The 27,103-nt window shown below is 34.6% G+C and overlaps 1 protein-coding gene across 5 annotated transcripts in view; it reads left to right on the forward strand.

Annotated features, from left to right (window-relative positions):
- LOC114340310 (glyoxylate reductase/hydroxypyruvate reductase) overlaps positions 1-27,103 on the forward strand; it is a 58,470-nt gene that overhangs the window by 17,022 nt on the left and 14,345 nt on the right. The window contains exons 1-2 of one of the 5 annotated variants that reach the window (XM_050658322.1): positions 46-155; positions 18,804-18,939. In XM_050658322.1, coding sequence (XP_050514279.1) covers positions 18,866-18,939 — 74 coding nt within the window. In that variant the 5' untranslated portion in view covers positions 46-155; positions 18,804-18,865. Of the gene's footprint in view, positions 1-45; positions 156-11,911; positions 11,931-16,271; positions 16,469-18,803; positions 18,940-27,103 lie in introns of those variants that run through there. The other 4 variants (XM_050658319.1, XM_050658320.1, XM_050658321.1 and 1 more) reach the window with 4 other exon arrangements.

Below are 27,103 nucleotides of genomic sequence, written 5' to 3' on the forward strand. Positions count from 1 at the left end.
ATACCGTTCCAATGTAGAGTAAATACTATAGTATTGATTTTATAAAAAATGTTCTCAATTAATTAAGACTACGTACGCACTTTACGCAATATGCAAGTTGACACACGTGGCTCGAAAAATTTATAATCTATTCAAATACGACAACGTTCTAACAGGTATATTTTTACTAAAATTATTGTGATATTAATTTATTCATTTTTGTTGTATTGAGCACTTGTTTTATTCGGTTTAAATCGCTTGTTAAAATCATTATTCCTTTTATAAAATATTCTCTTCTATTGCAACAAGATTTTTGTAATGTTTTGTCATCTATTGTTTGTCATGTTCTTAAAGTTATAGCAGAGAATTATTTAGTTTCTCGTGGTTTCTCGTTATAGGTTAGGTATTATTAGGCCAGGTCAGCGTCATTCATGCCCTTGAATTGCGAATCTTTGATTGCGACGCAGTCGCCTATCAAAGTCGTTGCCTATCAAAATCGTGTCATAGCTATCCTTAAGGGGGGCCGTAGGGGTTGAAATCAATAGTTCAAGCACATTTTTTTTAAAGTATGGTAGAATTATTTTATTTTTAAATTAAATAGGCATATTCAGTACAATTCACAGATTACTCAAGGAAAAATACTGAAAAATAAGCCAACGGTGGCAAATTTTTAAAAGACACCTCAAAATATAATGAATTTTGCGGTGGACATCAGAACGCGTTCATTGGATCATGGTAAACAAAAAATTCAAAAAGATTTTATTAGCTTAATTATTATGAGTCTCTTGAGGTAATGCTGTCGAGGAACTCATAAGCTAATAAAATCTTTTTGAGTTTTTTGTTTACCATGATCCAATGACGCGTTCTGATGTCCACCGCAAAATTCATTATATTTTGAGGTGTCTTTTAAAAATTTGCCACCGTTGGCTTATTTTTCAGTATTTTTCCTTGAGTAATCTATGAATTGTACTGAATATGCCTATTTAATTTAAAAATAAAATAATTCTACCATACTTTCAAAAAAAAAACTGTGCTTGAAATATTGATTTCAATCCCTACGGCCCCCCCTTAAGGATAGCTATGACATGATTTTGATAGGCAATCCATGCTGGTCGTGTTTGTCTATGTATGAAATTTAATAAAAAAAATGTTTCATAGGGCAATGTTTCATAATAACGAATCACAAAAAATAAACAATAGCATACAAGCCGGCAACAGATGTCTTTATGCCCTTCAAAACCTTATAAAATCGAAACAATTAACAAGACGTACAAAGACACAAGTAGGTACATAAAACAATAATACGACCCGTATAGTGATGTACGGAAGAGAAGCGTGGACCATAACAAAAGCAAACGAAGAGAGACTGCGTATTTGGGAAGGAAAAATCCTAAGGAAGATCTTTTGGATCTATGATTGATGAAGCAATAGGACAATATAGGATAAGAACTAACAAACAGCTCGAAGAACTCTACCCAGACGCCAACATCATAAAAGAAATAAAGTCCAGAAGACTCCAATGGGCAGGACACCTCAGAAGACAATCTGACCATAGGACAGTAAGTTCTATGGTCAGATTGGTGGTCAGATGGTCAGATATGGGAGGAAATCCCAACCCAAAGAAGACCACGCGGACGCCCTCGACTCCGGCGGCGAGATAATATAGCAAGAGACCTGAAAGCTATGGGTGTGGAGAATTGGACAGATATTGCTAAAGACAGAAAAGAGGGGAGGCATGTTGTCAAGTCAGCTAAGGTTTAAAACAGAGAAACTACTCGCAGCGCTACTCTGTAGATCCACAAAGTAGCTTCTGATGATTAGCGGTAAATTGTCATGTAAATTAAACGTGCCATTCCACACGAGTGACAGTGGCTGGCGATCCTCGCCACTGCGGTGTCCATTACAAAATCATTGGGGCTACAAAATCGCCTGTTTTAGCCACTTTGTGGATCCACAGAGTGGCTGAAACAGGCGATTTTCTAGCACCGACGACTACGCTGCGAAGTGAATCGTTTGGAAGGGTGCGGCGTTTAATGTAATGGGTGAGAAAAAACAGTAAGTTTGTTCAAATGATTAAAAACTTGCCGGCTAATATATTTTTAAAAAAGTGTGTTCGTCAAAATCAGTGTTTGTAATGTCCATAGTTTTAAATATTTTATACAATTTCAACGCTTTTGAAAAAATACCAATTAACTCCATAAATGGAATTAAGAATAACCAGACAAAAACAGCTATATCACAGAAAAAAAGCACATAAAAAATCAACTAGTACATCTGGTATCCTACAGGCGTAAAATAGTTTGATACAACCTGACAACTGAGTGAAAGAGGCCCTTAAGGAGATGATGACATTGAATATATCTAAACATGTTAGCTTGCAACCCTCTTTTAACTGATATCTTATCGTTTTGTTTTCAACACAAAACAATAAAACCTTTTTTGGCCTAGGATGGGACCCCACTATTTAACATAAATAAACAAACAAAATTTTGAGTATTTGTTTTGTTTAGTTCAAATGCATCCAATGTATAATACAATGTAAATATAAATAGAGAAAACATTGCTTACGGGATTTACTCTTTTCGATAGGGCTACCTTCTTTAAAATCAGAAACAAATAATTCAAAGATGACGTCCCACGCATTTCCTTTTAATGCCCCCATGAATCTGTTATCGGGTTCTTGCGTATCCCATATAGCCGGTCTGTTTTGAACTTCAATCAAAAACCGTTCCGAATCGAAATTCATTTTAGGTGCTCACCCTATAAACTCTCGTAAACATCTGCGGCAGCTACAAAAGTGGTCTGTCTGAATTGGGTTTGTCACTAGTGGACGCCACTGGCAGTGAGGCTCGACGACTGTGGCTGGCCACAGTCACTCGTCTGGGGTGCAACGTTCACTTCACGTAAGAACCTACGGCCAATCATCTGAAGCTATTTTGTGACGTCAGCAAAATAGAATTCTATTTGGCGTGCTCTTGGCCCAGGGTCCCTACTGTACCTACAACAGCTTGAAATGGTTTTATTATTATTTTTAAGAGTACTTTATAGTGCACTGCATTGTAACCCCAACATCTGGCAAAGCAATAAATAACTTTAGCAACAGTGAAACCCGTTATATCTAAATTTAGACAGCCACCTGAAAATGGCTGGGTGTGAATCGGTCATACTTATTTCAATATCTTCAGTTGTATTGAACTATTATTTTATAATAATTATTATTGTGGTGTTTGAAAAATTGTATGTTTACTTTGAGATATTATTATTTAAATATTAAATGAAAAAAAAAACAAAATAAAAACATGTCATTAAAATGAAAAATCGACTTGTTTTAGACTTTTTTCAGAAGGCTTTTAGTTTAGGCGATATCTAATTTATTCCATACTTTACAGACACACTGTACATTGAAAATACATATTTGTAGTCTGAATTACTTATTCTCAAACAAAAGTATCAGGCGTAGCAGAACTAAATGAATTAGAAATGAAAAGTATTAGAGTTTTAGCTAAAATATTGACAAGCTCGTTAAGGAAAGCTCGGCTCGTTTCGAATTCAGCTCGGCTCGGCTCGCAAAAAATTTGGTTCGCCTTGAAGCTCAGGTCGTAAGAAACGAACCGACTTGAGCTCGAAGCTCGGCTCGTCAAACTAGCCGAGCCGAGCTAAGTTAGAGCTTGTGACCATCCCTATTACAAACATTTAAGTGGCAGTGAAAAACGAAAAGGGCAAAAATTAAGAGAACAGGAAAGGCAGGCACAAAAATATGTAATATTATCATATTTTACACCCCACAACAGTGCGCAAAAAGGAAGTTCGTCCTCCCATCCTGTTCTTCTTCTTCTTCGTCTACGACACTACAGCCCAAATTGAGCCTTGCCTCCACCCTGGTTTATCTGCCGCTGCTCTTTTTTATACACGGACTCCTAAAAATGCTTGTGCAAAGTTGCTTACTGCTTGTCTTCTCAGCGTTTTCTTGGATTTCCAACCGGTCTCTTTCCCTGCATCCTAACGTTCAGTGCTCTTTTTGGTAGCCTATCTTCTCCCATTCTTATCACATGTCTGGCCCATTGCAATCTTTTTATTCTAATGAAGTATGACAGGGGTGTTTCCTTATAAAGTTAATAAAGCTCGTTGTTGTATCGAATTTTAAAGATTCCGTTTTCCCTCGCAGTTCACAGGTCCTAGTATTCTCCTCAGTACTTTCCTTTCGAATGTGTCGAGTTTGTTTTTGGACGTTTCTTTCAGGACCCAAGCTTCACTTCCATAGCACGCTATTGGTCGAATTAAGGTTTTATAGATTCTCATCTTTGTATTTCAATGGACACATTTTTGGACCGAAATATAATATACAAAATATATAACATATTATGGAAGAGGGCAAAATAAGTTCCGTATTTCTCCATCTTCTGATTCGTCTGCATATATTTCTACTCCCAAGTATGTAAACTTTCCGACCGTTTCAATGCCATTTTCATGTATAATATTTTGTGGGACTATATTTCTTCTGGTCTGTATCATTATTTTTGTTTTTTCTGTGTTTTCCAGACCTAGCCTTTTCGTTTGCGTTTTTAATTCTGCGTATGTTTCCTGTGCTCCTGTTGATGCTTTACTTATAATAATAATATCATCGGCATAAATGGCCAGTTGAACGGTTCTGTTGGTCAGTAGGTTTCCTCGTCCAGTTTGCATTTGCCTAACCGCATACTCCAGTGCCAGGTTAAACAATGTTGAGGCCAGCCCATCTTCCTGCTTCAATCCCTGCAATATTTTGAAAAAGTCTGTGCGGTGGTTTTGTACTCGTACAGATGCTTGAGTTTCATCTTCATCCATCATTCATTGTGGCTTTAGTGAGTCTAATTAGCTTTTGTGGTATTGCCAATTAAGCCAATATCTAGTATAGTCTCTTCCTTTTCTCACTTACTGTCACTTGCTGTTGCGTTTAGTAAATTTCAATTTCCGACTTATCATCGACTTATTTCGTATGCTTTAAATGATGACGCACGGGTAAAGATTCAGGGACTCAACTGTAAGCACTGCCCTTTAAGCCAATGTATTGTTGCCTGTTGCCTTTATCTCACCACTATATAACAACATGAGTTTTCTGACGGGTATTCTAAAGATAAAGTTGGTTTGATCTAATCTAATGAACTATCTTTTAATAAAGTCATCTCATAAATAAATTTGAATTAAATTTGGTAAAAGACTAAGTTTTCACTCTAATGGCATATAGCATATCCCACCAGAATGAAAACAATGGGAACCTTCTCTGGTTACACCTCCGAGGCTTCTACAATTTGCAAGCCATACGGATGCTGAGACTAAGGAAGATGAGGGAATTCTACAATTTACAATTCACGTCCCATCTGCTCAGCGCGGTAAAGTTCCAACGAGACTGGTTCCCTTCATACTCCACACAGAGTAAATGTAAATCAAAAATGAATTGTAAATCAAAACATTTTTGATTTACATTTACTCTGTGTGGAGTATGAAGGGAACCAGTCTCGTTGGAACTTTACCGCGCTGAGCAGATGGGACGTGAATTGTAAATTGTAGAATTCCCTCATCTTCCTTAGTCTCAGCATCCGTATGGCTTGCAAATTGTAGAAGCCTCGGAGGTGTAACCAGAGAAGGTTCCCATTGTTTTCATTCTGGTGGGATATGCTATATGCCATTAGAGTGAAAACTTAGTCTTTTGCTAGCAGTTGCCGCTAGGGCATCTATGCCATTTCGTTCGTTGCAATTCGGGACTGCACGCTGGGGTTTGTTTTGGTTGGATCAGGGAGAGCAGCATATGTGCCTCCTGATGAGAGACTAATAAGTTTCGAAACCGGTAGAGGTGCTTGCAGCACTCTCTGATTGGACTGGAATATGGTTCGGCTGTATTTTCGTTTTGCAACGAAATTGAGAATGGTTATTCATTTTTAAATTTGGTAAATTTGAATTGAATTGAATTGAATTTAAATATGACTTTCAATTCATGTATTTTAAAATGTAGAGTATATGTCTGACTTGCCAATATGAATGAGTCAGATAAAATAAAATGATTAGAAGAATTTTATTACTAAGTAAGCAAAACAAAATTTGTTTAAATTATATTTTTAGATCAAAGAGGAAATTGAAAAGTCAGAATAAACATAGTTTAAACAAAGATTGTGGTTAATTTCCAATAAAAATAATAAACTATATCAACATGGAGCAAACAATTTAAAGTTTATTAAAAACATTTCGTAATACCCTAGTCCAGGGGTCGGCAACCTTTTGAGTCGGAAGAGCCAAAAATTACAATTTACAAAATTTCAAAGTATTTAAAGAGCCACAATTTTTTTTTGTCAACAATAAATAGTATGTACTCGCATAAATAAAGTTCTTTGATAAAGAAATTAATCTATTTATTCATAATATGTATATAGTGTTTTTCACATATGTATATATTTTCTTACATTTCATTTATTCAAGTAAAAAATTAAAACAAATATTCACTTACAACACTAACTTGTACTTCAATGACAACCAATTGAGCAAATAATCTCAATGGAAGTGTTGGCTTTGCATGGTTTTAGAAAGTTTGGATAAATCTGGATCATAACTTGTTTTAACTTTCAAACACAACTCTAAATTTTCATTTGTTAGTTGGTTTTTTAGTTTACTTTTAATTATATTCATGCAAGAGAACGCTTTATCGCAAGAATATGTCGATCCAAAAATAGTTAGCACTCCAAATGTCAACTTCTTTACCTCACTGTAGCACTAGCAATCTGGAAGACTATTCCATGCATCGAATATAAGTCCCTCAATTCGCGGCATTTCTTTCAAAGCTGTCCACTTTTGTTGCGTTACCTACATACATTTCTGGACCTCCAACTCTTCCAACTTGCTTTTCAATTCTGTAAATTTTCCACTACACAAAGCTTTACTTTTTTAATCGATAAATTGTATTTCTAGAGATCCAGTATCAATTATTCCAAATGGCTCAACGTGGATTTCGTTACTGTTTGTGTCGAGAGGATTTACTATGAATGCTAGAGTGGTTTTGTTGGTTTTGAATTGTTCAAATCTGCCAGCAAATTCATCTTTAATTTTTTTTGTAACTGTGCTGAAGTAATTCGTGTCAACAGTTGCACTGGTTTTATCGCGATATTTTGGTATTTATTTATTTTGGTAAAATAAAGAATGTTTGCGTGTGGAACTAAAGAGCCGTAGCTTCACATCCAAAGAGCCGCATGCGGCTCGCGAGCCGCAGGTTGCCGACCCCTGCCCTAGTCTATTCTTAAAAGTATCTAGTCATTATACAGAGTGTAACAAAAAGGAAGGTCATAAATTAAATCACATATTATACATGTATAACACCGGTGTATAGCGTCCCTCGCCTTCCGGTTCCTATTCTCCAGTCGCGTCGATCTGTCCAATCTCCTGGTCGCAGATTTTTCTCAGACATGACTTTCTGGATTCCACTTATCCAAGTTATTTTCGGTCTGCCCCTTTTCCTTCTTTCCGGGGGTTGTCATTCCATTATTAGCTTTGGGAATCGATGTTCCTCCATTCTTTGTACATGGCCATACCAACACAGTTGTTTTTGTTGGACTTCTTTTATTATGTTTGCTTTTCTATTCATAATATCTCGTACCCGTTCATTCGGTATATGTGAGACTCTGGAGATGCAGGCCGATCTTCGCCAGAAGTCCATTTCCAGTGTGAGCAACTACTGTTCTGTTCGCTTATTCAGTTGCTAGGTTTCACACCCAGTACCGGCGCTAGGGTATGAGGTACCCGCCTGCAAAACTAGCACAAGCGCCCGCCTCCCCCCCCACACACACACATACTTATATAACGCTAGCCTCAGGAGACATATATGTGTTCTAATGGAACAGTGGGACCCACATGTCCGAAGATCAAACCAGTCACACTCCATAATGGAGTGGTACCTATCTCACCCCCAAGCTTTACCCAGAATAGGGTATTAGGGCTGGAATTTAAACAGCATTTTAATAAAAATAATTTTTCTATTTTAGTATTTTCTATAACACCAGCAGAAAAAAAGCTCATTTTGCCGCCCCCCATGCAGAGGCGCCCGCCTGCAGTGCATCCCTTGCAGGCCCGTTATCGCCGGCCCTGTTCACACCCATACAGTACCACGCTTTTAAAGATGCTATTATATAGCTGTGTTTTCTTTTCTTTTGATATGATTTTTGACCAAAGTAGTGAGTTCAAAGCTCCTATTACCTTCTTTCCTTTCATAATTCTTTCCTCTATTTCGCATTCTGTCCTTTCAATTAGTTGGATTCTCGTTCTAAGGTATACATGTTCAGAGCTTGGCTCGATAACCATATTATCATCCTCTAGTTATAACTCATTTTTCTGTCCTCCTATACACATACATTTGGTTTTTTCCCATTTTTCGTATTTTCGAAACAGCCGGTTTGTCATAAATATTAGATCATCTTTATCCTGGGCAATCACCACCTGATCGTCAGCAAAATGCAGTGTGTACGTACAATGTTGAGTCGTCGTTTAGCTGTATCCCCATTCCAGAACACGATTTCCGCCACTTATTCAAGACCTCATTTATATAGATTTTAAACACTGTGGATGATAAGCTGTATACCTGTCGTAGTCCCTAATACACCATGAAGCTATCGGATAATCTGTTGTTGGTTTTTATGTTTGCTTGGATGTTGTTATAGAATTTTTGCACTGCTTTTATTAAAGTTATATTAATAGGGGATTTTTCCAGGACTTGCTATAATTTACAAAGTGGTATATCTCTGACGAATAGTAGATGTATATCTCTGTCTCTGGCTACTTTTTTGTGTTGAGTTGGTTGAGCGTGAAGATGTGGTCGATACAGGATCTTCTTGCTCGGAATCCTGCTTGTTCGATCTCTAAAGGTGCATATTCATTTTCTATTAGAGTTTTTAAAGTTTTTCCATATAATCTGCTAAAGGTGCTGGTTACAGTAATACAGCGATAGCGTATTACCATATACTATAGTAATAATCACATATTCTGGGGCCAAAAATAGTTCGATTTAACATAACTTCTTCTTCTTCTTGTAGTACCTATCCGTTTCGGATGTTGGCGACCATCATGGCAACCTGTACTTTGCACACTGCTGCTGTAAAAAAATTATGGTTGTTGTGTTGAACCACATACGTAGATTTTGTAGCCAGGAAATCCTTCGCCTTCCTGGTCCTCGCTTTCCTTCTACTTTTCTATGCATGATTAGTTGCAGCAGACCATATCTTTCGCCATGTGACCGAGGTATTCAATTTTGGCTATTTTTATTCTGATTAGCAGCCCTTTTTCTTTTTTCATTCTCAACAAAATACCCTGATTAGTAACGTGGTCGGTATAAGTTATCTTAAGGATTCGACGATAAAGCCACATTTTGAAAGCCTCAATTTTCTTGCAGGTGGCGTCTGTGAGAGCCACGACTCAACTCCGTACATCAGTATAGGAAAGATATAACATCGTAGTAACCTGATTTTTATGGGTATTGATGAATCATGGCATTTGAATAGCTTAGCCGTTTTTTGAAATGCAGATTTTGCTTTCTCCATCCTACATTTGATTTATAGGGAATGGTCCCAATTTTCATTAATGTTCGTACCGAGATAGGTGTATGCTTTTATACTCTTTCTATTTATTGAAACCTAACCTAATTTCGACAGTTTTATTCTTTATATTTTCTATGTCTTGAATTTTTTCTTTTCTCATTGATTTTAAAACTTCATAGAACAGTTTCTGATTCTCTTTACTGTTTGTTTCCATCTTTTCTCCAAATTCTGTCCATTTGCCCTTTTTTGTTTTTGTAACAAATTCTTTTACTAATCTCCTGTATGTTTTATATTCTTCATAGTTTTCTGGTGTTTTGTTTTGTAAGTATATTTTCCTAGCAAATGTCTTTATTTTAATTTATTGTTTTATTTCTTTATTCCACCATGCAGTTTGGTTTCTTTTACTGCTCTTCTTACTTATTTCTTCCACATACTTCTGTCGCTAGCAGCAGTGGCGGCTCGTGATTTTTACAATAGGGGAGGCTATACCTAACTGTAAAATATCTAGACAAATTTGCACTAGCAAAAAAAAAAATCCGCCAAAAAAATCTAATTTAAGGCCTGATTTTTTTGACCATTTTTTATTTACATTTTATAATATCATCATAATTCATAATTTCATAATATCATATCATGTTAAAAATAGTTAGTTTAATTGTAAAAGTGTATTACCAAAGTTTGTGTCGTTTATTTGTTAAAAATTCTATCTCTGTGAGTAGATATGCGCATATCAATATAAATACAGATTTGAAGTTTTGCAGTCCATACAGGTTGAAGGTTCACATTTTTTAAGATACTCAACTGAATATTTTTAATTCTAAAAGCGGCCTACTGCGAATCCAAAAACACGGTAAATTACCGATATTTTGCTTTGCATTACAGATATCGGAAAAAGTTATTTGAACAAGTTGTTCCAAATATTATTCCAATCCCACATACCAAATTTCATCACAAAATTTGCACTTTTAGTTTTTTCATTATTTGTAGTCAGGATCCTAAAATCGGAGAGGAGGCTGCTGGCCGATCAGCCGCCCTTGCCCAATTTCCGGGCAGCGTGTGCGTTAAGCGATAATGCAGCTCTAAGGAGACCGGGTCTCCTTAAACGCTGCTGGGCTGCGTGGAGGATTAGCAAGTGAGATATTCCGGCCAGCAGCCTCCGCTCCAATTTTAGGATCCTGACTACAAAATAATGAAAAAACTAAAAGTGCGAATTTTCTGATGAAATTTGGTACATGGGGTTAGAACATTATTTGGAACAACTTGTTCAAATAACTTTTTCCGATATCTCTAACGCGAAGCAAAATAGCAAAGTAAACAAAACAGTGTAGCATGTGTAAAAAATTTATGGGGAGGCTAAGCCTCCCTTGCCTCCTCTGACCAGCCGCCATTGGCTAGCAGCAGATCCAATAAGATGTAAATTGGAGCTGGAAGGTCAGATAATAGAACAAGTGATGGAGTTTAAATACCTAGGCGTCACACTATCTAGCTACGGAAGGCTCGAAATAGAAGTGGAAGATCAAGTGAATAGAGAAAACAGAGCCGCAGGTTGCCTGAATGACACAATATGGAGAAATAAATATATCGGAAAAGAAATTAAAGGCCGAATTTATAAAACAGTCATCAGACTAATGATGACATACGGGGCAGAAACACGACCCGACACAGAGAGGGTAAAAAGATTGCTCGAAACAGCGGAGATGAAAACCCTTCGAAAAATCGATGGTAAGACTCTATGGGACAGAACTAGAAGTACAGTTATACGACGGAGATGCAAGGTGGATAACATTAATAACTGGGTAAGAAAGAGAAGAATAGAATGGAATGACCACATAAGCCGAATGACAACAAATAGAGTAGTCAGGACAGCGAGAGACGGTTCCCCAATAGGAAGACGATCAGTGGGAAGACCACGAAAACGATGAAACGACTACTTAATAGAGGCACATTGAAAAAACAGACAGAGTCATGTCTATACAAAAAGAAGAAGAAGAAGAAGACTTCTGTCGCTGTATTTAGTATAATCTATTTGAAGTGGTTCAATAATTATTGTTCTATATTTTGACCCTCCCTAGTTTCTTTAGTATTTTCTTTTTTTGATTTATCATCATCTGGTACTTCTCAGTATTCTCTTTATTTCTTAATCAAAATTGTACAAGAAAATAACTTTGAAACAACGAATTTGAAGTTTATTAAAAATATTTCCTAATACTGTAGTCTATTCTTGGAAGTATCTATATATAATTGTCATTATATATCTATTATAGGTAAATACCATAACTTCTAATGAGTTACGTTGTATATATATGATGCATATGCATATCTTATTTATTCGTGCATCATTAAACATGTTTATTAATCGGTTAACGTTGTGTTTCGCTTCCAGAACAAAATTTTGCAATATGGGTAAGGTTAATTTCAAACATATTAAAAAATGGTGTCGTCGCCTGTAAGTACCTGTTACTTTTAGAGGTTTGTTTTGAGGTTTTGATTTTCACTCGGGAAAATTGTCAGTGTTTTGAGAACGATTCCCGAAGTGGAAAACAAAACGTGGAAATAAACGTATAATTTTTGAATATTTTCATCCTAGATACCTACTTAATACTGTTACTTTTCACAATTTTTAAACGAAACAATGAAAAGTGGGGCAAAGGGTAACACTTGTATTATAAGTATACATATTAGTATTTCACTACTTTAACAAAGGGTAAATAACAACACATAATATCTTAGTGAAGTCACTGAAGGTGGATATGAGCTATTACCTCCGATTTCGTTGAACCTCCATCGATTTGCATGAAAATTGGTCAGTGGTTAGAGGATATCTCAACGAACAAAGGTGACATGGTGCCAGCTTGCGATTTTACCCTGGGGGTGGATGCCACCCCTCCTCGGAGGTGAAAATTATTTTATTAAAAATAACCCCACAATTCGATAGAGGGACAAATTATAAGCAAGATTTGTTATATAAAATTATTAAAATAAATCAAAACTTTTTGAGTTATTAAAGATCAAATATTTTAATTTTTCGTGGGAAAAATGCATGTTTTAACCGATTTTTCATAAGTAACTCAAAAACTATAAGTTTTTACAAAAAAGTTATTATTATCCAAATTGAAGCTAATAAAAAATCAAATAAACTCTTACTAGAAATACCTTTTCGATGTTAACTAAAAGTGAGTTATAGGTAATTGGTATATTTCTTTCGTCGAGTACCCAAATCTAAGTATTCAAGCTTAAATACAAGGAAAAGGATGCATTTTATAACGTAAACTTATTAAACATTTGTCAAAGTTCTTAGAAATATCTATCAAATAAGCCCTCGAACAAGTTGATAGCATTAAAATTTATGCACCAAAAATGTTTCAAAATTTATCTTTTAAAATTTTTTCCAAAAAATGTTATTGTTTTTTTGTAAATAACTCCGTTATTTTTTAAGATATCAGGGTTACCTAAAAACTAATTAAAAGTTAATTCCAATAGTCTTTTAAATCTCTTAACTTTTTAAAAATAAAAGGTTAAAATGGCCCCGGTTACATGGTTCTCGCAGCAAAATTGAAATTTTAAACGTTTCTATCTCGGTTATTTTTTACTCTACGGAAATAGTAAAATAGGTAAAGTATTTGGAACAGAAAAAAATAAAATTTAGTTAAATATCATTTTTTACGTATATTAAGTATTTTTGGAGTTATTATCAAAAGAAAATGAAAAGTACAATAGTTCTAAAAATTCTGATTTAAAAAGAATTTTGACCAAAATTCTTGAAATCATTCACTATGTTAACCTAAAGAAATTCTTGTGAGGATTACTACAAATTTTAATTTTTGTGGAAATGGCGTATGTTTTTTCCCTTTTTCCTAAAATAATCGAAAGGGTTCTCTTATTTTCATCATAACTTGCTTAATTTTGATGCTATTAACTTCTACTGGAACTCATTTGATAGGTATTCCAAAGTACTTTGGCAAGTGTTTAAAAAGTATATTCTATAAAATGCATCGTTTTCCCGTTATGTAAGCTTGAATACTTTGACTTGAGTACTCGTCGAAAACAATGTACATTCAATTACCCATAACTCACTTTGAAATAACATTAGTTTAGTTCTTTAAGTGGGAAGTGCATTAAATTTTTTATTATCTTTAATTTTGGTAATAATAACTTTCTTACAAAAGCTTATAGTTTTTGAGTAATACGTGAAAAACAGCTTTAAAACATCCTTTTTTTTAAGAGAAAATAAAATCTTTGATATTTAATAACTCAAAAAGTATTGATTTAGGTTAATAACTTTATATAACAAATTTTGCTTATAAGTTGCCCCTCTATCGATTTCTGGCATTATTTTTATTAAAAAAAATTTCACGCCCGATAAGGGGTGGCATCCACCCCCATCTGTTTGCAAAAATCTTGAGCCACGAGAAGATTTTTTGTAAAAGTATACAATATATTATCCTTCCTTATCAAATTTAACAACCTCCTTCTTTACAGCCAATTTTTGGTCTTTCCCATAACTTTGACATTGGCAAAGTCCCCAAGTGAAAATTTTACATATCGATGGTGAAAGTTCCCAACCTCCTATGTAAATTTTTGGCTATTTTGTTTTGTTAACCTAAATTAAAGAAAAATATGTATTTTTATTATTTACAGCTACTATGTCGTTATTTCATTAATTGGCTTATAGACGGCCATACATGAATTAACGACATAGGAGCTTGTAAACAGTCAAAATACATATTTCTCTTTAATTTTAGGGCAACAAAACAAAATATCCAAAAATTGACATAGGAGGTTGGGAACTTTCACCATCGATATCTAAGCTTCTTAGTCTGATATAGTAGAAACGCTTACATATCTGGGAGTTAAATCAAGCACGAATGGAACGAAATAATCAGAATATCAAAAAATAATTGTAAAAGGAAACGAATGAAGATTATTTTTCCTCGTTCGTATGTTCAAGAAGTTCAAAGATCAAAATCTATAAATCCATCGTCAGACCTGTACTAACATATGGATGCGAGACGTGGACCATGACCAAAGCAAACGAAGAAAAGCTCAGACGTTTTGAACGAAAAATTTTCGGACCTCACCACGACATCACCACAAACCAGTATAGGATCAGAACCAACTTCGAATTAAAAGAACTCTACAATGACACCGATATTGTCCAAGAAATTAAATAACAGCGACTAAAAAGATGGGCAGGCCACGTGCACAGACTTCATAACGAGAGACTTGTAAGACTGGTATTGGAGGAGATTCCTACAGGCAAAAGACCACTCGGACGTCCCAGAATGCGATGGAGAGATAACATCCAAGCAGATCTCCGAAAAATGAACATTCCATTTGACCCTAGGTTGATGGAAGACCGAACAGATTGGAAAAAAGTTGTACAGTCAGGCAAGACCCACCTAGGGTTGTAGCGCTACGTGATGATGATGATGATTTATTTTTGCTTTCCACTGCAATGTAGAACTTCCTCGTTTCCTTCTTCTATTTTGGTTAAATTTCCAAGTTCTTAGCGGTATTAGTTGTACATGATTAATACGTTCTAACTTTAGATTAGAGTTAGCTTTGCTACCTTTGTCTTTTCTACCTGGTAATAGCAAAAGAAAAAAAGTCTGATATTCATGCTACTGTTACAAAATAAGCTTTTCATTTTGATTAAACCTTGTCGGGCTACCTCTATTCTCGCTTTTACTTCTTGTTGTAGTTATGCACTCGAGCGTTATGGGGACCTATTAGGTGGTGATTATTAGGTCCTAAAATAAAAAAAAAAATAAGTAAAATTTTCCCTTATGGGGGGCGCTTTCCATTTTTTAATTTAATTTTCCATTTCCAACAATCTTTTTTTCCGATTATAGCGCCATCTATCCATAATTCGAAAAAATGTCTCGAATAAAAGTTGTTTATTTTTACGTTAAGAATCCAAATCGGCAATAAAAATTTGAGCGTCCCATTTAAGATTTTAAAGTAACCCCCACCCCATCTCCGTGGGGGGTCGTGTTTGGTACCATTCGATAGATTTTTCAAAAACATTTTGAAAGTGTACTTTGCAGTTCTTCGATCTGATGTTCATTTTGCGAAATATCGCGGGGTTTGTATTTAAAATTTTAAATTTACCCCCCACCCCTCTCCGTGGGGGGTCATGTTTAGTACTATTCGATAGATTTTTGAAAAATATTGAAGACGTATTTTTTAGTTTTTCGATCTGACGTTCATTTCGCGAAACATTCGCTGTTTTTGTACCTTAAGCCCGCTCAAATCGTCAGATTTTTGAAATACACTCTTTTGCATGTACTTAACTTACCTTATCTTAATCTGACAATTTTGAGTATTTTTAAGGATAGATTGATTATTTTTTCGGGCCCCCCTTAACGAACTTCTCTGTGTTAATAGGCATTATATGTTAGAGGTACATCTGCAAGGTACCAGGTTTCTCCCCATATGATAATCTGACCCGCTCGAGTACCTGCAAAAATCCCCGCTTGGGCTCTCCTACCATTGTTTATAATCAAGATATTTGTATTTGTCTACGTATTCAAACTGTTAGTGGTTCACATATATTGGAAGGGGTAAATTTTGGTTCTTTGATATTTTCATAACTTTGGTTTTCAATGTGCTTAGGCCCGGTCTTTTCACCTCCGAATAACTAGTTATCGGGAAGTTTATCTGGCAGATTACATGTAAATTTTCTTATAAATCTAGAATTCAAACTGGGCCACTCTATATATTTTACACCAATAAAGTAGTAGGTTGAATGTTATCGAACACCGATACAGTGGGTGAAGGCAAATTAATATTGTATGCAATAAAACTAGTTTTCTGGGGTCACTTTACTTAAAAAATACCTTTCTCTTATTTCATATTATTGTATTAATTCAGTTTAAGAGGAGTGTTTGTATCAAGATCAGCCAAAATGACATTGGCTAAAATGAATTTGCTTAGAATTGGTAAGTGAATGTTTATGTACTTTACTTGCTAACAAATGATTTAAGTCAATAAAAGTAAGATTTTTTGAAACATATTAAGTGTGTATTTATATAAAATATTGTTTTACGCACAATATATTTACCTCTGAACATAATCAGATTTAAAATCTAAATATTCACATGTTCTTTTTTTTACTAATGGGGTTTTTATCTTCTTGTGGCGGTGTCTTCTTCAGTGGAGGTTAGCGACTACACTGGCAAATCTGTCTCTGTCCAATACGGCTCTAAACAAAGTGGTTGAATCAAGGCTGGTCCAGTCTCTGATATTTCTAAGCCATCTGGATGATTAGTTGCGCGAGACTGTGCTTTTCGTTTCTCATTATGTGTTCCTGGTAGCTAACTTTTCCAACTTTGATAATTTTTAGTAGCTCCCCATCTGTACCTATTCTCCTCAGAACATTTTGGTTGATGGTATAGCTTGTCCAAGGTATTTTCAACAGTCTTCTAGATGTCTTCATAGTCTTGCCAGAGTTTACAGGATTCTAACTTATTCATCAGCTTTATGTTGAGTGTCCAGGAATCCTTTCCATACAAAAGTATTGACCATACATAGCAATGCAGAAAACGACATCTAATGATGTCTCATATTAATGCTACTGTTACAAAATAAGCTTTTCATTTTAGCCCTTGTCGCGTTACCTTTCTTCTCGTTCTGACTTCTTGTTTATAATCAAGTTGATTGTTGAACTAGCAGCCAAGCTATTTGTATTGGTTTACCTATTCAAGCAGTTGGTGGTTCACATATTATTGTAAGGGGTAAATTTTTGTACCTTGACATTTTCATAACTTTGGTTTTCGCAGTATTTATCTTCATCCCCATTTTTTCACAACTCTCAGTAACCCTATTATTTAACAGTATGTATCTGCAGACTAGGGTCCGAATCAGTAACTAAATCAGTGTCATCTGCATAGCGCATGTTATTCACTCTTTGACTGTTTATCCTGATTCCTTCTGAAGAGTGGGATAATACATACATACATACATACATAATCGGTTGCCTCTTTTACCATTAGGTGTCGAGGATTAGAGGAAGAGTGGGATAAAGCGTTCGCAAATATTATCTCAGAGTAGACGTTAAACAAACAGTATTGGTGATAATGCACAACCCTGTCTGACACCTCGTGTATTTCAGTTACCCTTGACGCGTTACCATTGGTCTTTATGATTGCTATCTGATTTCAATAAATAGCTTCTGTAATTTTAGAATCTATTTTATGGACCCCGATGTCGTTCAACTTCTCTATCAAGGTCCTGTGCTGCACCCGGTCGAATGCAAAAATTTTCAAAATTTATTAAGCAGACAAAAAGGTCTGCTTGTTGATCTTTGCACCTTTGTACCAGAGTTTGAAGACAGAATATTGCTTCTCGTGCTTCCATACCTTTCCTGAAACCAAATTGTTCTTGACCGGTAACCTCGTCACATCTTCATATTCTGTTCTCTATGATTCGCAAGAAAAGCTTTAGAATGTTATTTATTAGACTTATAAGACGGAAGTTCTAACATTTGGCGTTCTTATTTTTTGGCAGTGGTACGAAGACGAATTCAAGCCATCTTCTAGGGATCGCTCCGGGCTCCGGTACTGTATACATTTATTATTAAATAGTCCAAGAATGTTTAAGTTTTCCTCGTTTATTAACAATATCTCAGCTGGTATTTCATTTTTCCTACAGATTTGTTATTTTTCAGTTGATGTAGAGCATATTACAGTTCCAGACTTCAGTATTAGAGGACTTTCGTCGCTTTCTTTATTTAATATAGGAGGTTCTCTAAGTCATAGGAGAGTTCCTTTATACAGTGTATCTTCCCACATGTTTATTTGTTCTTCAGGGCTTGAAATCAGTTTGCCTTCTGCGTTAATTAGATTATTTGGTACTTGTGAGTATGTTGTGCCTGCTAATGCCTCGATTTTCTTATGAAATATGGAATTCGTCATGTTTTTTATTTGTGTTCAATCTTTTCACATTATTCTGTTATTCATTTTTCTTTTGCAGTTTTTATTTTTATAGTTGTCAAAATATGACTATTATATCAAAAGTGTCAGAAAGATAATATTTGCGTTTAATACAGTTGCATTTAATATATTTGCATTTTGCTTTTAAACATTTTGTCTACTAATAGTGTTATCAAAGGTAGATAACAGATGTTTTATGCAAACCTCACGAAGTGTGGTTATATTATATCAACCACAATTGATTGACGAGGGAAATGCGAGTGAATGATTAAAATATATTTTGAATCTGTATACATACAAAAAACTGTTGTAGTGTGAGATAAGTTTTTCCTATATATTTTAGGTTTACTACTATTTTTCGTTATTAGCTTTTCGTCTGTTCTGGGAAAAGCTCGACAAAGTAAAATGAACAATTTTAAAGTGTTAGTTACCAATCCTACAGTGCCAGATTCTGGAATAACTCTACTAAACGACAATGGGTAAGTATTACATACTTAATCGTAAAGTCATACTTAGTCCTAGCTGTTAAAAATCAATGTTAACTTTTTTATAGCCTATTTTTCTGTTCGAATAAAGTGTCGTCTACCATTTCTCGCCATTCATTCCTGTTGTGTGTGAGACGTTTCCACATTGGTCCTTCCACATTGATCCAGCGCCTTTGAGGTCTTCCTCTTGGTGGTCTCTTCGCTTCGTACGGTCGCGTTTCCAACTTCTTTGTTTCATCTACCATTTTCGAGAGGTTCGTTGTGTCCAGCTCATTTCCATTTTAATTTAGCTGCTTGTTGTCATCTTATTTTCAATAAAATACACAAATACCCACCCCCTCTTACCGAATATAATATGTAGGTGGCCCCAAACAAAGCAGGATGGCACTGCCGTCAGTATTAACATACCTATAGAATATCCATTTGGGCTAACACCCTCGAAACCCTAGAACCCCGGAGGAAGGTCGTATCAGTATATCGTCTGAGCGTCTATCATCGCCGAGATCCTAACCCATTGGCAGATCCTTTATCGTAAAAAGAGTCAAGATGAACTTAGAAGGAGAGAACGCCAAAACAGCATGCATCGGTCGATATAAATTACAGTGGAATTCCGCAATAACGTGCAGATCGACGCACTGCACTGTCTAATACCACAGTGGATTGTTTGGCTGCAAACATGGCTAGTTCAACTACTAGCTGACTCAGAAGCTCTCAGGACATGGCTGCTTTCGAGAACATCTTTACCGTTTTAAACATGACCATTATCCTTCGTGTGCCCTCTTTTCAACTTACTAAGAAATACTCTGGAAACGATTATCAAACAGAAAATCTGACCAGAGACCTTAGTAGAAAAAAAGCTTTCATCGAAGGTAGCTTGGGATGTAATCAGCATATCTGAGATTGAAGTTCCCTAGGATCTTCGTAACGTTGAAAGGAGACGAACTGAAAATAGAGACAGAAGGATAGAAGCAACGAATTTGACAGCAAGAAGGAAGAGCAATGGCTAGATCTTCCTTGCATGAAGGCCTTAAGGTACTTTCATGGGGGAAACAGAGGCAGAAGAAAGGGACCAGGTTTTAGTGGGTGTAGTAACATACGAGTCTAACATACCAGGCAGTACATCTTGTCCTGATGATACGTAAATGTACTTCCAACCTCTACAAAACAACACACACACATACAAACACATTCAGAGTGCTCATTTTTCATTTTATTTAGGACAGCTGATAAACCTTAGTGCGTTATTGCTTACATCCATATATGTAATTTTTTTTATAATAAACTTTCAGAGTGTCTAAAATTGCTTCTTTTTTCTCTTACTTAAGATCTTCCACTCCGTTAATACCGATTTATTGCTGTGATATTTCTTGAAAAGTGGACTAGCAACTATCTCTTCAGTTCTTTAGAGACATTTGTATATGCTATATCTAAACTTTTTGCCACTTCTTTCAGTCTGATTCTGGTTTATCTAGCACTCATAAAGTCTTAGAAGCATTCCTTTTTAGACCCATTTTTTTCCTGTTGTGTTTACGCAATCCAATAACTCTTGAAGAATCTGGAGACTATCGCCTAAGATAATAGTGTCTAAGATAAATAAATAAATACATAAATAAATAATAGCTTTATTGTCCAACAGGTATCCATTTATAGGACAATTTTACACTAATTATAAACTAAATTTTAAATTTTAAAGAAAAGAAAAAAGAAAAGATAATTACCAAGTGAATTAAGAATTCAAATGAGACTTAGCCATTCTGACAATTTGACTTATACTACAGTTGAATATATCACAATAGTTTACCAAACAATTATAACTTTCACACATAACAAATATGGGGGAGTTTAATATCAGGTTTGTTCTGGCTTGTGTAGTTCTGAACGTGGAAACATTTCTAACAGGATAAGAAGGTACATTAAAATTTATTTGTTTGAGAATATCGGGGCAGTCAATTAAATTATGCAGCAATTTAAATAAAAATATTAGTGAAGCACAATTTCGCCTCATTTCTAATGAAACCATATCTAAACTATTACACAGCTCACTATTTATGTAACCTCTCTCTGGATATATGCCGTTAATCTTAAATGATAAATATTTCAAAAATTTACGCTGCACCTTCTCAATCAACTGTACAGTGAATTATAAAATGGAGACCAAATTATAGACGCATATTCTAATTTACAACGTACATAAGAGAAATATAGTAATTTGACAGTTTTTATGTTAGTAATATTTCGGCTATTTCTGACTACAAATCCATATGATTTAAGTGCTTCAGAAACTTTTAAAGATATATGTTCAGTAAATGAAAGTTTACAGTCGAAAATTATGCCAAGATCTTTAATTTTATTCACATGTTCCAGTTCGCTACCATCAATAGCATAAACATAGTTTATACTATTATGTTTCCTTGAGTAACTTACAACTTTGCATTTATTTGCATTAAGATTTAAATAGTTTTCTTTACACCATTCATGCACACCACTCAGTTCATTCTGGATAGTGTGACAATCATTGATATCGTTAATTTCTAAGTAAACTTTTAAATCATCTGCATAACACAAACAGGGTACAGAAATTTTCTCACATAAGTCATTAATAAATAACACAAACAAGAGTGGGCCTAGATTTGATCCTTGTGGGACTCCAGATGAAGGTATGTATTTGTGAGAGTTATAACCATTATAAGATACAAATTGAGTTCTACTAGACAAATAGGATTTTATGAAAGCGACAGCATCTTTAGAAAAACCAAAAAGGGACAATTTGGAAAGAAGGACTCCATGATGAATTTTGTCAAAGGCCTTTGAAAAATCAGTATATATAACGTCAACTTGGGATCTCCTATCCAACGCTTCAGATATGTACTGTGTTATTCCCAATAAGTTTGTAACTGTGGATCGATTAGCAATGAATCCATGCTGATATTGTGAAATTTGATTACGAGTGAAAGAGTATATACGATTATAAAGTATGATTTCAAAAATTTTGGATAAATTGCATATAATAGATATGGGCCTATAATTTTCTACACAACATTTTCCCCCATTTTTATAAACAGGACATACCTTTGATTCCTTCCAGATACTTGGATACTGTTTGTATAATAAACACAAATTGAAAATTTTTAATAATGGCTTAGTTAAAGCACCCATGCAATCTTTAATAAAAAAGAGGGTATTTTATCAGGTCCAGAAGTCATCTTATTTTTTAATTTTTTGCTGGCTAGAATTATTTCAGTTTCTTGAACAGGATAAAAATTTAGAAATTCAGTGTTGACCGCTAAGAAATTATTACTGGTTAGTATATTACCTGCTTGATAAACATCATTAAAGTATTCAGCAAAGATATCAACGATATTTTGTGGTTCAGAAGTAGCAATGCCTTGATATTTCATTTCACCAGGAATCCGTGAAGTGTTATTTTTAGCATTTACGTATGACCAAAACTTTCTAGGGTTTACAGAAAGGGATAATTTTATATTTTCGATGTATTCGTTGTATGCCAATTTAATTTTTAGTTTTGAAAGATGTCTTAAGCGCTGAAATTCAAGCAGATCAGAGTGGTTTTTATGTAATCTAAATTTGTTCCTGTGCTTAACCTTTAGTTTGATGCAGCGAATAATATCGGCATCAAACCAAGGTGGATATGTGTGGCTGAAGTTTTTGTAGACAGGAACATACTTATTAAATAAAAGAAAAATTCTATTATAAAAAATTTTTTACAACTTTATCAACTTGAGAAGATTCATCTAGAAAAGCCCAATCGGTCTCATACAATTCCCTATATAAATCACAAAAATTTGCCTTTTTAAAGTTGTAAGTTACCTGGTCAGAACCAAACCTGAACCTAGACTCCTTTACAAAAATATTCGTAATATTAATTATAAGAGCTGGGTGGTGGGAATCTTCATAGACTAACGGGGACATGTCACGCATTACTTCGCAGGCAAAATGTGACATTATAAGATCTAGCGATCTACCTAAGTGATTTACAACCCCATTAAATTGACCAATACCAAAAGAGTGCAAGAAACTTAAAATTATAGAAGTTTTATCATCGGAAGTGTCATTTTCTATAAATTTAGGGACGTTAAAATCACCTAACACTAAGACATCGTTATGTAAATAATCAAGTTGTTCCAAGCACTCAAAAAAATATTCAAATTCTTGTAAACTCAGTTTGTCTGGTAAATAAATCACGAGTACATAAAATTTCTTAAATTTAATTTGAGATTTAACAGTAAGCAAATCAATTAACGGAAATTGTAAATCAAATGCAGAGGTGTCTATAACTTCCGAAATAATAAAATCTTGTAACGCAAGCAATACATGCAATACATGCAATACAAGATTATAATATCTAAGAACTAACTTAATAAATTTCTTAAGGTAGAATATGCAATTTGCAAATTTTTTTTTTAAATTTTGCAATAGATTGTTACTGTTTTTTTTTGTTTCTCTTTATTATTTTTATTTATATAGACGATTTATATCATTTTAGTAAATTGTATTTGTTATTTGTTATTGTTCTTATTTATGATTCTTGTAAGCTTTGTCTATAAAATTGTTAAATTTTTCATGACAATAAAGCATATTTCTATTCTATTCTATAAGAATATTAATCAGTTCACTATTGATTTTCACTCCAACGCCTTTATCTTACAAAGCCTGTTTGAAAATTATATCAGAGAAAAGTATATTAAATAACACCGGGTATATAATGCATCCCTATCTGACGCCTGTTTGAATGTAACTTTCGTAGTTTTACTGTTTTATGCTAAGTTTTCTATGATAGGTAAGTCTTTAACCACAAAGTTCTCCAAAAAGTTATTCTAATAATATTAAAACATACTATTGGACGTAGTTTAAAAAATTAATCTTCTTCTTCTTGCTCTTCGTCTTCTTCTTGTGCTTCTTATATTAGGCCTCTTGACCTATTCTTAACCGATTTTGAGCTTGTATTCGTAGCTGTGAAGTTGACTGCCAGCTATCTCTCATTCCTAAATTGGTCTCTTGCCTGTTGGCTTTGAATCTCTGGCTATACGGGCTATTCTCTCGCTGTCCACTCTCGTTTTCTCTGTCTTCCCCACCGTACTATGTCTTGTCTGTTACAGAGATCTCTTATTCTGTCGTTCGGTATTCTGTCTCTTAGTGTTTTCCCAGTTATTGACCTCAACGTTCTCATTTCTGATGTTCTCGGTATCCTTTTGCTATCTGCTGTGTCACATCTTGTTTCTATCGCGTACGTCATGATCGGTCTTACACATGATTTGTATATGCGTACTCTCCCTTCCAGCCTCATATCTTTATTTCTCGAGATGACATCGCTCAGACATCCTGACACGTAATTAGCTTTATTTGTTTGCTTTCGGCGGACGCTCTCTTTAACATCTCCATAATTACATATTTTCGACTCTCAGATACTCGAATCTCGAGACTTGTTCAATTAGTTCGTTGTTACTTACTATTTTGCATCTTATGAGTTCCCTTGGCACTACCAGGGATTTTGTCTTAGCTGTTAGGTTATCCTAGTTATCGGAGATTAAGATTGCGCCGTCAGCATAACAGACGATTTTTATTTGTTTTTCTGCCATCTTATATCCTTTTTCTGTACTTTTAATGTCCTACAATGGGTTCAAGCCATTCCCTTGTGGGATTCCCGAGTTGATTTCTACTTCCGATGTTTAGTTCATTCTCGACTTTTATTCTGGTTGTGTTCTTCGTATTAATGTCTTTAATTATTCTTATCATCTTGTTGGGCTGATTTTTCTCCTTTAGCAGTCTTATCACATCTAATCTTACACAATCGAAGGCTTTAGTCAGATCTATAAAGCATATAAATGCAGGTTTATTATATTCAAGTGCTTTCTTAGCAATTTGTCTGGCTATGAATATGGCATATATTGTGGACCTATTTTTACGACAACCTTGTTGTTCCTCACTAATTGTGTATTCTTCATTTATTTTAAAAATCAAAAAATCAAAAGATCCAAAATTGATCACCCAGTATTTATTATCTTTGTTCTATTCTCATACTATAATATATCAATTATGATATCACTACCTGTATCATAATGAACTTCACTATGATACAGATTTTCATTAAGATACAGATTTTTAACCAATAGAATCGCGATATGGCATTCGCGATAAAGGTGGTACACGCGCAGTGACCAATACATACGCTTTGACAGTTCTCAATATGTAAACAAACCGTCAAACTGACAAACTACTGAATTTATTTGTGTTACAAAATTAATACATTTGAATATATTTTTTGTTGTGAATGATCGTAGAATCAATAGTGTATACAACTTGCATTTAATTATCATTAGGAAGCTCGTACTCTATACGAAACTCGCCGCATACGGCTCATTTCGTAACCCTCATACTCGCTTCATAATGACCATCATTAAATGCTCGTTGCATAATATACTATTATAAACATGTTCCCATTGTGTAAATAGTGAATATTAACAAGCGTAAGTTTTATCTTAATAAAATTAAAAATAATATTAAAATAAAACTTTTAATGGGATTAATTTTCTGGTAATGTATTCGTGGTTTTTATAATTTGGAAACCATGCGAATACTGAGGCAAAAAAATGAAAAATTTTTATGGTTTGCAAATTTTAATAATCGTAAAGGCGTTACCAAAAAAATTGGTTTCAATAAAAATTTTATTTTTATATTATTTTTAATTTTATTAAGGTAAAACTTACGCTTGTTGTAAACAGATTCCGCCACGGCACCCTTATCGCTTTGTTTTGCTGTAATTCTATACTAATAGTCGGATTTCTTTTAGTTCATCCAGAGAAAGTCATCTATACACTCTCTGATGAAAGCTAACGAGCTTGAAACCGATAAGGATGTTGCTGACGCTCTCTGAATGAATTGAAATATAAAACTCTATCTATCTCCATATATCTATAGCCTATTTCGCCCATTCTTGAAGGTATGCCTCCCCTTTTTCTCTCCAGGGTTCTCTGTCCTGGGCTATACTCATCCATTTGGAACCAGTGTGTTGTTGATGTCGATCCATCTTATTTGAGGTCTACCTCTTCCTCTTCGGTATTCCCAGGGTCTCCAGTGTAGTATTTGGTTATTCCATCTGCCGTCATTTTGCCTTGCATTATGCCCAGCGAATTTACATTTCAGTTCTACTATTTTTTTATTTATATTTTTGACCTTAGTGATTTTTATTATCTATTCGTTTTTTTCTTATCCTTCAGATTCACTTGTAGCATTTTTCTTTCCATGGCCCTTTTTGTACGGCGTTTTTAATACCTTATTTATGTTATTTTTTGTCAGTGTCCATGTTTGCGCTCCCTATGTCAATACAGGCAGTACAAATTGGTTGTAGACTTTTGTTTTAGGTATTGCGGGTATCTCTTATTTTTGAGAATGTAGCTGAGCTTTCCAAACGCTACCCATGCCAATCTGATTCTACTGATCACCTCCGATGGTTGATTCTCCTTGCTAGGCCTAAATACTTGACCCAAAATCTTGCACTTGTTGGATTTCTTCATTTTGAATAGTTATTGTTCAGTTTTCATAAGTATTAGTCATTGTTTTTGTTTTCTGAAAGTTCATTTTCAACACTATATTTCTCGCTTCTGTATTCAGCTCTTTCAGCATTTTTCGAAGCTCATTTTTGTCTTCAGCTATCAGGGCAATGCCATCTACGTAGCGAAGGTGATTCAGGGATTGTCGATTGATGGTAATTCCCGTTTTTTCCCATTTTAACTTATTAAACATGTCTTCCAACGCTTGATTGAACAGTTTTGGCGAGATGGCATCGTCCTGTCTGATTCCTTTCTTAATTGGTATTGGTTCTGTGTTCTGTTCTGTGTTCTGTAATTTTTTTATAGTTTTAGCTTTCCTGTATATGTTGTATCAAATCAATATATCTTTGGTCAATTCTGCTTTTGTGAAATCAGATTTTTATCGCCCAGTGTTCAACGCTATCAAACATTTTCGTTTTAGACGTGTTTAGAGACGCTGAATGTCCCTAGAATAGAATAGAATAGAATAGAATAGAATAGAATAGAATAGAATAGAATAGAATAGAATAGAATAGAATAGAATAGAATAGAATAGAATAGAATAGAATAGAATAGAATTGAATAGAATAGAATAGAATAGAATAGAATAG

The sequence above is a fragment of the Diabrotica virgifera genome, chromosome 8, assembly GCF_917563875.1.
Source record: "Diabrotica virgifera virgifera chromosome 8, PGI_DIABVI_V3a".
NCBI classification, from domain to species: Eukaryota; Metazoa; Arthropoda; class Insecta; order Coleoptera; family Chrysomelidae; genus Diabrotica; species Diabrotica virgifera.